The sequence below is a fragment of the Doryrhamphus excisus genome, linkage group LG14 (genome assembly GCF_037039965.1).
Source record: "Doryrhamphus excisus strain RoL-2023G ecotype Guam linkage group LG14, RoL_Dexc_Guam_v1.1, whole genome shotgun sequence".
Lineage (NCBI taxonomy): Eukaryota > Metazoa > Chordata > Actinopteri > Syngnathiformes > Syngnathidae > Doryrhamphus > Doryrhamphus excisus.
In genome coordinates this window covers 6,015,754-6,030,000 of record NC_136370.1, presented here as the reverse complement: position 1 = coordinate 6,030,000, position 14,247 = coordinate 6,015,754, and the positions used below count along the sequence as shown (strand labels likewise).

At 40.4% G+C, this 14,247-nt stretch overlaps 2 protein-coding genes and 1 long non-coding RNA gene across 4 annotated transcripts in view; 2 read left to right on the top strand and 1 right to left on the bottom strand.

Moving 5' to 3' along the window:
- Positions 1–2,718, top strand: part of LOC131140054 (actin, alpha cardiac muscle 1) — a 5,503-nt gene extending 2,785 nt beyond the window's left edge. Inside the window, exons 6-7 of the mRNA XM_058090126.2 lie at positions 803–984; positions 2,454–2,718. Coding sequence (XP_057946109.1) covers positions 803–984; positions 2,454–2,597 — 326 coding nt within the window. The 3' untranslated portion in view covers positions 2,598–2,718. The remainder of the gene's footprint in view (positions 1–802; positions 985–2,453) is intronic.
- Positions 2,719–5,033: 2,315 nt separating this feature from the next.
- On the top strand, positions 5,034–7,768 carry LOC131140055 (gap junction delta-2 protein). 2 transcript variants are annotated; one of them, XM_058090129.2, is made up of 2 exons: positions 5,034–5,498; positions 5,914–7,768. In XM_058090129.2, the coding sequence occupies exons 1-2, from the start codon at positions 5,428–5,430 to the stop codon at positions 6,761–6,763; spliced, it is 921 nt and encodes a 306-aa protein (XP_057946112.1). In that variant the 5' UTR covers positions 5,034–5,427; the 3' UTR covers positions 6,764–7,768. The 2 variants fall into 2 exon arrangements, with proteins under 2 accessions (XP_057946112.1, XP_057946110.2); XM_058090127.2 differs by having other exon boundaries at positions 5,498–5,792.
- Positions 7,769–8,404: 636 nt separating this feature from the next.
- On the bottom strand, positions 8,405–13,107 carry LOC144901714 (uncharacterized). The gene is made up of 3 exons (XR_013629787.1): positions 12,896–13,107; positions 8,678–8,781; positions 8,405–8,576 (listed from the first exon to the last, which is right to left on the bottom strand). It is a non-coding gene; the product is annotated as an uncharacterized LOC144901714 (long non-coding RNA).
- Positions 13,108–14,247: the final 1,140 nt, after the last annotated feature.

Sequence of the window (14,247 nt, the reverse complement as noted above, 5' to 3'; positions counted from 1 at the left end):
TGTGAGTGTGAATGGTTGTTTGTCTATATGTGCCCTGTGATTGGCTGGCAACCAGTCCAGGGTGTACCCCGCCTCTTGCCCGAAGACAGCTGGGATAGCATACTTTTGACCCCCATATATAATGCAGTTATTGTACAATTCTCGTAACATTACAACATCCATGCAAAATTATTATGACATTTTTTCCCTCATAATATAATGACCTCTTTTCTCTTATAGACTTTATTCTCCTAATATTGCTGTAAAATCCATTTTGTCATACAAATACTATTTTATAATGACCTTTTTGTTTGATATTAACAATTTATTCTCCCAAAAGTTGGGTTTTTTTCTAATTAGATTAATATTTTGATATTTTTCTTGTACATTTACCTTCCATTGGACTAAAACCAATATTTCACTCCAGTCCTGTAGGTGACGATAACGTGCCAAATTAAACCAGCCAACTAACTTGTTTTTAATATTTACTATATTTGATGTCGTTTATGTATTCTGTGTGCAGTGTGAGCGACATAGGTGTTAATTTAGGTATGTTCATTTTGACTTGTTCTTTATCATAAACAATAACATTGTACTAACTGTGCCAACTTAAAGTATCATTTCACCCCCATGTCTAACTTATTTAAAGCAGACATGTTGTTCACATTTGTGCCCACAAACGAGTGCAGCTGTCAGGGGAAGCTGTGTGTAGTAGCGCCTGTTTCAACAGCTGATGTGTTTGGAGTTGGGAGAAGGAAGGAAGGGGCGGGATTTAACATCACTGAGTTGACCCCCCTGCACCGCCCTGTATGTGTTTCCACAGGCATGGAGTCCGCAGGCATTCACGAGACCACCTACAACAGCATCATGAAGTGTGACATTGACATCAGGAAGGACCTGTACGCCAACAACGTGCTGTCAGGCGGCACCACCATGTACCCCGGTATCGCCGACCGCATGCAGAAGGAGATCACAGCTTTGGCGCCCAGTACCATGAAGATTAAGGTAGCTTTACCACACAATTTAGGAGGAAATCGTACAAAAGCAAATCATTTGAGGAATTTCCAGTGAGTCTACAAAGATGGTCAACATGAGACACCAAAAAAAAGCCAAATTAGAAACAAATTCTGGAATCAGGTTATCATAACATTAAACATTAAATGACCGTAGCAATTGTTTACTGCTAACCCAAAAACTCCTGGGTTAGCATATGCCAAAAAGATGGCCGACCTACCCTAACATTTCAAAGTCATTTTTTTTATAGACACCAGCATTGGGGATTGTTTTTTTTTGGCTGAAATAATTTGGGCATTTATATAAAAAAAAAACATTCCACAAAAATGGCAAAATAATAATAATAATAATAATTATTATGATTATTATTATTAATATTATTATATTATATTATTATTATCAATAATAATAAATATTATTATAATAATTATAGTTTTCATAATAATAATAATAATAATAATAATAATAATAATAATTATAGTTTTTATAATACTACTACTACTACTACTACTACTACTACTACTACTACTACTACTAATAATAATAATAATAATAATAATAATAATAATTATTATTTTTATTATTATTATTATTGTTATTATTATTATTATTATTACTACTATAATGTCTATCATTATTATAATTATAATTATTATTATAATTATTATTATAATTATTATTATTATTATTATTATTAATAATAATAATAATAATAATAATAATTATTATTATTATTAATAACACATAATAATAATAATAATAATAATAATAATAATTATTAATAATAATAATAATTATTATTATTAGTATTATTAGTATTATTTTGTGGGCAGCACGACGGTCGAGTGGTTAGCGCCTCAGCCATCTCTGTGTGGAGTTTGCATGTTCTCCCCGTGCATGCGTGGGTTTTCTCCGGGTACTCCGGTTTCCTCCCACATTCCAAAAACATGCTCGGTTAATTGGTGACTCCAAATTGTCCATAGGTATGAATGTGAGTGTGAATGGTTGTTTGTCTATATGTGCCCTGTGATTGGCTGGCCACCAGTCTAGGGTGTACCCCGCCTCTCGCCCCAAGACAGCTGGGATAGGCTCCAGCACCCTGGCGACCCTCGTGAGGAAAAAGCAGTAGAAAATGAATGAATGAATGAATGATTATTTTGTATATATTAGTACAGAAATGCAATATATTATTAAATAAAATGTAAATGAAATAGAATAAATCAAATAGTAAATGATATGTGGTAACTGAACAATATTTTTTTGACATTTAGCAGGGTATACACACTCAGGTTGTATTCTGATATCCATCAAATTATGAAATATATATTTTTCAGTACTTTTTGAGGTTAAAGGTTACAAAAAACATTACATTACCTTTTGAGTGTCAGACCTTTTGTACAAAATGCAACAAAATCTGCGAAAAATGCGACCCAAATCTAATCAATGTCATTCTTGCCCAGATCATCGCCCCCCCTGAGAGGAAGTACTCCGTATGGATCGGCGGCTCCATCCTGGCCTCCCTATCCACCTTCCAGCAGATGTGGATCAGCAAACAGGAGTACGATGAGGCCGGACCCTCCATCGTCCACAGGAAGTGCTTCTAAGCCAGCACCGCCCTTCCTCCCTTTACCCGCAGCCAGCAGTTCATTCGTCATCATCACAACTATTTGTTTACAATTTATATATGTATAGCTTTATAAATAAACAAGAACCCGGGACTTGCAAGGCACGCCTTTTTGTCTTCTTTAGTACTTCGACAAGGTGAGCCGTACCTAATTAAAAAACAAAACAAAAGAGAGGTGGTGGGACGTCCTTTGACGCGTAAAGGTTATTAAAGATTTGAATTAGAAAAGATTACAGTGAGCGGAGAGGATAAGCCACCTCGCCAAGTTTCATTGAGGGAAAACACATGCAGTCATGTGACCCCTAATCTTCTTTTCTACATTGATGGACAAACCTCAGTGTAGACCACAATAGCAATACGGGTCTAATAATAGTACACACTGTAGTCTATGTTCTGTTTAGTGATCATATCACTAAACAAAATTTAGGGCAGGACTATTTTTAACACTGCTCAAACACACAGAGTTCATCTCACAATCTCTGTACCGCCATCATAATCATGCAATTCTGATGTATATATACTGGTGGATATATATTTATATGTATAAATATAAATGTATACATATGCATTGAGGCTAAGTAGTACAGAGACCCACGGTGTTTCAATGGGGAAAACAAGTTAGTTGGCTGGCTGGTTTAATTTGGCACGTTATCGTCACCTACAGGACTGGAGTGAAATATTGGTTTTAGTCCAATGGAAGGTAAATGTACAAGAAAAATATCAAAATATTCATCTAAATAGAAAAAAGCCCAACTTTTGGTAGAATAAATTGTTAATATCAAACAAAAAGGTCATTATAAAATAGTGCTTGTATGACAAAATGGAATTTACAACAATATTAGGAGAATAAAGTCTATAAGAGAAAAGAGGTCATCATATTATTTATTATATTATGAGGGAAAAAATTTCATAATAATTTTGCATGGATGTTGTAATGTTATGAAAATTGTACAATAACTGCATTATACGTATATGGGGGTCAAAGGTATGCTGGAGCCTATCCCAGCTGTCTGCGGGGGAGAGGCGGGGTACACCCTGGACTGGTCGCCAGCCAATCACAGGGCACATATAGACAAACAACCATTCACACTCACATTCATACCTATGGACAATTTGGAGTGGCCAATTAACCTAGCATGTTTTTGGAATGTGGGAGGAAACCGGAGTACCCGGAGAAAACATGCACACAGAGATGGTCGAGGGTGGAATTGAACCCTGGTCTCCTAGCTGTGAGGTCTAGACCGGCATGCCACCCATACGCAAACATGCAAGAGATGCCAAAAGCGGAGAATCGAACCCAGGTCTTCATGATCTCTTGTGGCCAACATGCTAACCACTGGACCACCATGTGGCGCATTACATATTATAAGTCGTAAATTATGATGTAATTGAAATTATACAATTTTATGAAAAATTGTAATATTATGAGGGTAAACATCATAAAGAAGGTCATAATATCATAAGGGTATAGGCCAACATCAAACATAGGCCTGCATTACAAACCTTATCATAAACCTATATGAAGTACTCTAGCATTTAATTTCAACATTTGTTATTGTAATATACAATATTATATATAGTACAAATTTCACAGCCATTCTTATTAAGGGTGTTTGAGTCATACCAAAAGTCAAAATTATTTAACCGTACGCCACTAAAAATGGTAGAAATGTAACTATTACACCCTGTGTGTAAAATAACACCTTAAAGAGGCATCACACAGCATTTTAACTACAGCAAAGCATGCTGGGAAATGTGTAATCTGCCCATCCACACAGAAAAAAATAGTCATAGTCAAGTGATTTTCACAAAAAACATTCCTGGACTAAAATGATATGTTACAACCTCCTGGTAATGCTAAATAAAGTCATAAATATGAGTAGAAAACCTGCATAAACTTCTGATTAACACAATTGTATAATGATATAATAATGATTTAATGACATTGGAGCACCAGCATGTTTATTCATGCTTTTAACATTCATAACTTGAACATTTCCTCCATTCAAGTGCGAACCTAATATTGATTTGGCGGTTAGTGTGTCACCAATAATTGCATGTTTGCATGGCTGCCTGTTGCTAGGCAGAATTGTGGAGGGAACTTAGCCCCAAATCCACACGACAATCACATTCATTTACACGCTCTCATTTCACCAGCTCTGCATTAACTATAAAATAGATCCAAAATAGCGCCATCTGGTGGCAAACTAATTGCTACGATCATTGTGTGTCCTCAGCGGGGCGTGTATGTCGGGAGTATGTTCAATTGTGAATTACTCCCAAATCAGAAGCCCTGTTCACGCGTGCGTGAGGGATGGATGGACAGGAGGAGGGGGAGGAGCAGGGAGTCAGAGGAGGAGGGAGTGGGGGCGGGGGTGGGGGTGGAGGGGACTACTTAAAGGCGGATTAATGCTGGCAAGACATTAAATCCAAGCTCCCCTCCATCCAGGCGCGGTCAACCTGATGTGAGGATCGAAAATAGGAGGGCTTATAAGTCACCCCACCACACTCCCATGACGGGGGGGCAGCGTGGCGGCGGCGCGGTCGTCGGGGGGAGCGCACGGCACACACAGCGGGACGCACAAGGAAGGCAGCGAGCGGAGCGCGCACACAAAGAGACAGTTGGCGCGGCAGGATGCGCTCGTATTGTGACGCTCTGCTCAGACTCTCTTTTTTGGGGGAAGTAGGAAATTAAGCCCCCGCCCCACTCGCCGACACCACCAACCCTTCTTTTTTTTTACACATATATATTTTTTGGGAAGGACTGGACCACCACTTGTGCCCTCTTCTGCTCCTCCGGATGCTCAGAAATGGGGGAATGGACTATACTAGAGAGGCTCCTGGAGGCTGCTGTCCAGCAGCACTCTACTATGATAGGAAGGTAAGGTGACCCAAACGGAGAAGACAAGAGACGCAGCAGCCTCCAGGATCGTCTTTAGCATGGTCCCGAGTCCCCCAGCTTCTGTCTTGTGCCTACAGGATCTTGTCTCCCCCTCCTCTCCTTATTGGGTGTCTGTGTTGTCTGTGGATTTCCTTTTAGATTTTAGATATCCCCCCCCATCCACTGTAACCTAACCTTAACTAGTCTTCTGGATGCTGTTGTTGCTTTGTGGTGTCTGTGTCCACTCATAAACCACACATGTCATTCACATAGAACACAACAGGGCAAAAGACGGTAAGGAGGAAGCGGTTCAGCACTGGACAGCTCCCGTGCACCACACTCAACATGTGCTCCATCTTTTTTTCCACTTCTTTTCACAGTGTTTTGTTCTTCTTATTTTTATCACTGAAAAAAGGATCCTACTGACAGTGGTGGTGATCTTCCGGATCCTGATCGTGGCCATCGTGGGGGAGACAGTGTACGATGATGAGCAGACCATGTTCGTGTGCAACACCCTGCAGCCGGGCTGCAACCAGGCGTGCTACGACAAGGCTTTCCCCATCTCGCACATCCGCTACTGGGTCTTCCAGATCATCATGGTGTGCACGCCCAGCCTGTGCTTCATCACCTACTCGGTGCACCAGTCGGCAAAGCAGAAGGAGCGTCGCTACTCCACCGTCTACCTGACCCTGGACAAGGAGCAGGACTCGCTGAAACGTGACGAGGGCAAGAAGATCAAGAACACCATTGTCAATGGTGTGGTCCTGCAGAACACAGAGAACTCCACCAAGGAGGCCGAGCCGGACTGCCTAGAGGTCAAGGAGATCCCCAACTCGGCCGCCGCCAGAACTACCAAGTCAAAAATGAGGCGCCAGGAGGGCATCTCCCGCTTCTACATCATCCAGGTGGTGTTCCGCAACGCGCTGGAGATAGGCTTCCTGGTGGGCCAGTACTTCCTGTACGGCTTCAACGTACCCTCCGTGTACGAGTGTGACCGCTACCCGTGCATCAAGGACGTTGAGTGCTACGTCTCCCGGCCCACGGAGAAGACCGTGTTCCTGGTCTTCATGTTCGCTGTCAGCGGCTTTTGCGTGGTGCTCAACCTGGCCGAACTCAACCATTTGGGTTGGAGGAAAATCAAGACGGCCGTGCGAGGGGTGCAGGCCCGCCGGAAGTCCATCTACGAGATCCGGAACAAGGACCTGCCCAGGATGAGCGTACCCAATTTTGGGCGCACACAGTCCAGCGACTCGGCTTACGTCTAGGAGAGGAACTTTGGAGGCACGCCTAAAAAAAAACAAATCCATGACTTTTTCCAACAGTGGGCAAGTTTTATTTCCCTTTGCTTTTAATCTTTTGGGTTCTAAAGGACTCCAGCAGGCGTGTGCTCACTTATTTATTATGATTTCTATGATTATGACTGCACTGATGCAACTTTTTAGTAACGTTTCTACATAAGAGGAACCACATGCTCGCTGAACACTTCATAAGGAACGCCTGCCTTTGCAACGCTGATTTTGAGGTATTCATGTAACAACATGCTTATCATTGTGCTTGTTTGGTGCAGGATTGCCAAATCAAGTGAACCAAAATATTACAAATAACATTTCTACACCACTGCAAAGTACAAAACTGTTAAATGAATACCTCAAAATTAGCACAGGGGTACCTAATGTTGTGGCCGGTGAGTTCAGCTGGACTAGAAAGGGAGGAAAATGCAAAAAAAAAAAAATGCACTATCCAATATGTGCTTCTATGACCTAAAGACATGCTTTTATTTCCACCTGTAGTTAAATGGCACCATAAAAAGGACATCCGGATTTATAAATATATATATATATACATATATGGTTCACATACATCATGGATTTTGTTGCCTGTGTCACACCACTTGACCTTAAACATAACATGTAAGTAACCGTTCCATCGCTTTCTATCAAGCAGCAAAACGCTAACGTCTGTGACACTTCAAAATATTTTTAGGACACACCAAAGCGCCCACGGCTTGTTTTTTTTTTTTTTTTAATATGATTTGTCAAGTTGCTTCTTTTCTTTGTTGTCTGTGTAATCAAGTGCCATACTTGTATATAGACATAATATAAATGTATACATATATAAATATTTAAATAAAGAAATAAAGTAATATATATATATGTATATGCATATATATATAGATATACACATATATATATAATCATCATGGAGAAGCTTATTTCCCTGCTTGGATACCCATTTCTTTTTTAAAATAATAAAAAAATGTATTCAATGTATTTGTGATTGCAACTGGAATTTGTTTTTTTTAATACAAGAATAGAAAAGCTTCCCCACAATTAAGAGCTCAAAATATGAACTATAGCACAAATGATGTTTTTAATCAAAGAAAGTATGATTAAAAATCTGCTTTGGTGCTACAGTTTTTTTTTTTTCAAAAATGGTTTTAAAATGTAACCCCCCCCCCCAAAAAAAACACAATCCAGGATGAAAGGATGAGCATCATTGTCTTTTTTTCTGTGAAAAATAAAAAAGTGGGATTCATGTACACCACAAATGTGTGAGGCGCAGTGCTTTGTGTTGACTGTTGACGCTGCTTATATATGGCGTGTGTGTGTGTGTGTGCGTGTGTGTGTGTGCAAATTCGGCCTTGGCGCAGTGACTGTAGCCACGCCCACTCCACTGCAGGACACACCTTACGCAGGAGGTGCTGCAACTGCAAGGCTGATGCTGTATCGACTAATTACAGCTGGACGCATTATTAGGTACACCTGCACAGTTCAATTCATGTACTAGCAGGTGTTTATTATCCATTCTTGCATTCTTGCATTCTTGCAATAATATTATAATAACAACATGAATGGTGCTAAATTAGTACAAGACATTATCAACTATCATACATCTTTTTAGCTTGGATGGGTGTACCTAATGAAGTGTCCAGTGACCTTGATGGGTTTTTTTGTACCTGTTGTGGTTAAAAGCTCCTCTGGAATCCTCAGGATGTAAAACATGTCTCCTCAACTTTTCCTCTTTCTTCTTTAAGAAAAGCAGGGATGGCTGGTGAGGAGGAGGGTGTGTGTGTGCCCCCTGAAGGTCAGAGTGGAAGAAAAAGAAAAGAGAAAAGCTTAGACCCCTGACAAGGGGTCCCAAACAAGGAGAGAGAAACAGAAAAGAAAAGGTATACTTGCAGGTCCCGTGTGAAGGCCAGGTTCTTCTTGTAAGCGTCACTCTGCAAAGCCAGGAAGAAATAAGAAGCATTGGTGCGTCAACTCAGCCGGGACCTGCATGTTCTCTAAAGTTCAAACAAAAGAACATAAAAAAGTAACTCTTGTTGCTCATGAAGTACTCCAGTGTTGCAAGGGAAACAAGCAGGGGATGATCATCTTCCATTCGTGATAAGAGAAGGCAGATGAAATGTTTGATGTGGAGGGAGTGTTCCCCATATACTTCTCTTGTCAAATGGCAGCTACAACAACAAAAAGTCAAAAATAATTGGGCTATGTTGCAATGCGATTATGAATGCTGCAGTGCGTTTACATCATGCAGGACTCAGCAGAGATCACAGAGTACCTGAATGTCTCACTCTCGATCCCTTTTTAAAGTCTAACCATGATTACGGTTAGACCTGGCCTACAGGAACACCTACATAAGCTAATAAGCTCGAGTGTGATTTTATTTCTAAATATACAGTACACTTTCTATTTATTGTGCCTTGAATTAGACAGGAATTAGACAATGCACGAGTTAAAATAAGGATGAACTCGTATTTTGCTTCTCTTTGTTTCCAAGTTTCTCTGTGTGGAGTTTGCATGTTCTCCCCGTGCATGCGTGGGTTTTCTCCAGGTACTCCGGTTTCCTCCCACATTCCAAAAACATGCTAGGTTAATTGGCCACTCCAAATTGTCCATAGGTATGAATGTGAGTGTGAATGGTTGTTTGTCTATGTCTATATATATGTCTGTGATTGGCTGGCCACCAGTCCAGGGTGTACCCCGCCTCTCGCCCGAAGACAGCTGGGATAGGCTCCAGCACCCCCGCGACCCTCATGAGGAAAAAGCGGTAGAAAACGAATGAATGTTTCATGTCATTCACTTTCTATACTGCTTGAAAAATAGCCGAAAGAAATTATATCCTGAAAGAAAAACTGGAAGTGACAGTTTGTAAACAGTTGCAGTTTTCAGGTTTGGCATGAACACATTCATTTCCCTTTTCTGTGCATTCTAGCGCAAGAAAATGAGTTAATATGAGCTAGCTAACAACCGACATTTTTGGAAATACCAATTTTGACGCAATAACCCTCACACAAAAACTCCAAAAAACACTAACAGTGTTCCATTTACAAAACTGACATGTATATTAACCAAGCTAACATGAAAAAGTATATTTATTGGGTGGACACCTCGCTAACCGCTCATCTCAGTGTCATTCACAGACGTCAGCATTTTTTACCCAAGGACTGGGGCACACGTCTTGTGCTGGAAGACACAGCCATTCCAATAAGAGCGTACATCGTATATGTTGTCGCTGCTGTTGTTGTTAACAGAACTAGCATAAGTATATGTATCAATACGCCCTAGGAAAGAAGTTTTTGGTAGTGTTTTAAATCATCAAAATACGGCAAGATACTGCAACTATTACATGGTATCATTAGTGTACAGATTAATGTATGACCACAGCATGTACATCAAACCATGCAACATTGTTAGAGGGTTTTTTAGAGGGCTTCATATTTGAAATAGGTGTATCCATGCATTATTAGCTCATATTAACTTGGTTTCTCGTGTTATAATGCACAGAAAAAGGAAATAAATATGTAATCATGTTTTCACATAAGCATGGTGAATGATGGGTAAAGTTAAATAAAAAGTGCAGTTTCAAAGATTTGGCTTGAAACTTACCAGAAACTTACCTTGCAAACGCCCATCACCCTACCATCACTTTTTTTTAGGATTATTCTGTCCAATAAAAATAACTCAATAAATACTGTATATGGGGCTATTTCTTACATAAATATAATATTTAGAATATTATTTCAAACATACTATTAAAATAAGTATTATTTAAAAATAAAATGTATTATATAATTTTTGTATATTACTATTAATTATACACACATTTGCATATTATATTACAATAAATATTTTCATAAATGTACAACCACAATAATAGTATACATGGAAATAATATTGTATTTTCTTACAAATGACCACAATAAAAAAACAACAACCACGATAATATTCATTCATTCATTTTCTACCGCTTTTTCTCACGAGGGTGGCAGGGGGTGCTGGAGCCTATCACAGCTGTTTTTGTGGCGAGAGGCAGGGTACACCCTGGACTGGTCGCCAGCCAATCACAGGGCACATATAGACAAACAACCATTCACACTCACATTCATACCTATGGACAATTTGGAGTCGCCAATTAACCTAGCATGTTTTTGGAATGTGGGAGGAAACCGGAATAGAGAATAAATAAAAAATGTCTTCATAACTTACTATAATCATCTGTCTACAGCAGTATTTTGCATTCATGACATGGTGCCACTGTACCTAATGTTGTGGCAAGTGGGTGTAATCACCTGAAGCAGTTAGCCTCCATGACAACGGCAGCAGAACACACTGGGAGCTATTTTAGGATCCCACCTGATCCAGCCTTAATATGCAATTCAGTCGTCTTGATTATAAAGATTCACCCCCCAAAAATGTGGTATAGCAGACATCCACGTGTGTGACAGGTCCTTAATCCTCCATATATCAACATCACGAGAAAAGGGAGTGATTTGTGGGGGTGTCACTATACAGTACACATATCTGGATCATGAACATGGCTTAGGGGCTCAACAACCCTATCTAAACCTGTGAAAATCTATAGCTTCATGAATATATTTACACCAGAACGCCTACTCAAAATGGAAGTCAGCATTTTTGCAGGTTGAAGGGCTTTTTTAGAAATAGAACATACATAAATATAGAAACAGTGCAGGTAATGGCATAAAAAAATGACATTTGAAATGTATTTTTACATGAAATTCCCTGCAAATACATCATGTCACTCAGCAGTAAGAGCTAACGCTTAACTTAAATTGTACTTTTAAATTAAATCGTCATTTTTTAGTGTGTTTTTTTATTTTAGCTTCTATGTGTTACCATATCAAGGCCTTCAGAATCAGCAGTGCAAGCCCATGTCACATAAACACTATTAGCAATGAAGCTGTTTTTTTAACCAGTCATATTTCATATTGGCCTCACAAGGTCAGCTTGCAGGCGTACAGTAACATCAGCATTTTTCTGTTCTCTGATTGGGCGCTTGGATACCTTTTCATTTGAACAGCGCAGTGCTTAATTGGTGTTGTTCCGACACAAACATAGAGGAGGGGAACGGGTGCTACCAAAGTGGCTGTTGATTAATAATTGATTAATCATTGATTAATAGTTGCAGCTTTAATTTATTTTGTTATTTTTTAATGTTTTTGTCATGTTTTCAGATTAATAGGATTACTGATTCCAGACATTCATTCATTCATTCATTCATTTTCTACCGCTTATCCTCACGAGGGTTGCGGGGGTTGCCTATCCCAGCTGTCTTCGGGCCAGAGGCGGGGTACACCCTGGACTGGTCGCCAGCCAATCACAGGGCACATATAGACAAACAACCATTCACACTCACATTCATACCTATGGACAATTTGGAGTGGCCAATTAACCTAGCATGTTTTTGGAATGTGGGAGGAAACCGGAGTACCCGGAGAAAACCCACGCATGCACGGGGAGAACATGCAAACTCCACACAGAGATGGCCGAGGGTGGAATTGAACCCTGCTCTCCTCAGTGTGAGGTCTGCGTGCTAACCACTCCACCGCCGTGCCGAGTGGTTAGTGCTCTACAAATAAATCAACTTTATTTGTAGAGCACTTTTCCTGCAAAGACATGCAACACAAAGTGCTTTACAGAATTAAAAACAATTACCACAATTTTAAAGGAAAAACAATTACGAAGAAAGCCCCACCCTCCATACTAGACACACACAAACAATCACACACAGTAGAGAGACATGGCATGGCACTGAGGATCAAGGAAACGCCACCTTTGGGGGCGTCCACACTGGGAGGAGCCGCAGGGGACCCGCACCCGGGCCCCCCGACTCCAACAGACGGGCGGACCCCCACATTAAAGGGAGGAACCCCCAGCCGGCCGGGTCGAAGGGACCCATGGCACCCCCTCAGCAGACCCAACAATGTTGTAGTGTAGAGGTTTGGAGTTGTTATTAGGTACATTTATACAATAAAAGGACATCTAAGTGTTGCATCATAAGTGTCTTTATGAAGATGAAAATGCTCAGAGTTATTGGTTTAGCTATATGTCTACAACAATATTGCAGTGTGAACTCTACTGAAAACTGTTTACCTTAGTAGGAGTTGTTTGCTTGGGCTGTCAGAAAATGTGACATTCCTATACAGCTTTTCACCTGCGACTTCACCCTCCTTGCTCATTCTCCTTCCCGCCAAAAAAAAAACAAAAAACAAGCATATCCTCCCTCGTGTCTCCTCCGCGACCAACTTGAAAAGAGATGTTTTGCTGCGGGGCGAGCGCTGCTTTGAGTAGGCCTTTTTTACCCCCTCCTCGCTCCGATTACTGCGAAGGGAAGGCGAGAAAAAGAAGAAGAAAACATCAACAACATTGCAGAAGTCTTTTTGATGCACTCAGGCAGAAACAATGACATTAGTTTGGATACGGCGGCACATATGCATTGGCATGGCTTCGCATGGCATAGAAAGATATGGCAGTCGCTGGGATGTACAAACGTTTGAAAAGCATCTGGGGGAGGACATGCGTAACACTTTTGCACATGTAACTTTGTCAACATTCACTTGGTCCCACTTCAAAGACAAAACCTTTTCACTTCCAATGTCAGAATTCATCTTTTGAATGCCATTTATTCCTTCCAAATACTGTGCCGCTCACGAGTCAGTGAGGCAGCGGCAGCTCTTTCTTTGGCAGGAGCTAATCACAAGCTATCAGTGCACTCGTAACAAGCTTGTCAACCCACTGGAAATTGCAGTAGGTCATTATATACGTATACAGGTAAGGGCCAGAAAATTAGAATATTTTCATAAACTTGATTTATTTCAGTCATTGTGTTCAAAAGGTATAACTTTTACATTATATTTAATCATTGCACACAGACTGATGCATTTCAAATGTTTATTTCTTTAATTTTGATGATTATAGGTGGCAACAAATGAAAATCTGAAATTCCGTGGGTCAGAAAATTAGAATATTACCTAAGGCCAATACAAAAAAAGGATTTTTAGAAATGTTGGCCAACTGAAAAGTATGAACGTGAAAAATATGAGAATGTACAGTACTCAATACTTGGTTGGAGCTCCTTTTGCCTCAATGACTGCATTAATGCGGCGTGGCATGGAGTCGATCAGTTTCTGGCACTGCTCAGGTGTTATGAGAGCCCAGGTTGCTTTGATAGTGGCCTTCAGCTCTTCTGCATTTTTGGGTCTGGCATTCTGCATCTTCCTCTTAACAATACCCCACAGATTTTCGATGGGGCTAAGGTCAGGCGAGTTGGCTGGCCAATTGAGAACAGAAATATCATGGTCCTTAAACCAGACACTGGTAGATTTGGTGCTGTGTGCAGGCGCCAAGTCCTGTTGGAACGTAAAATCCCCATCTCCATAAAGCAGGTCAGCAGCAGGAAGCATGAAGTGCTCTAAAACTTGCTGGTAGACGGCTGCGTTGACCTT

Excerpts from the sequence above, each read along its gene's own strand:
- LOC131140055 (XM_058090129.2), top strand. The coding sequence starts at position 5,428 with ATGGGGGAATGGACTATACTAGAGAGGCTCCTGGAGGCTGCTGTCCAG. Across the intron at positions 5,499-5,913 it reads CACTCTACTATGATAGGAAG|GATCCTACTGACAGTGGTGG; the intron begins GTAAGGTGACCC and ends CACTGAAAAAAG.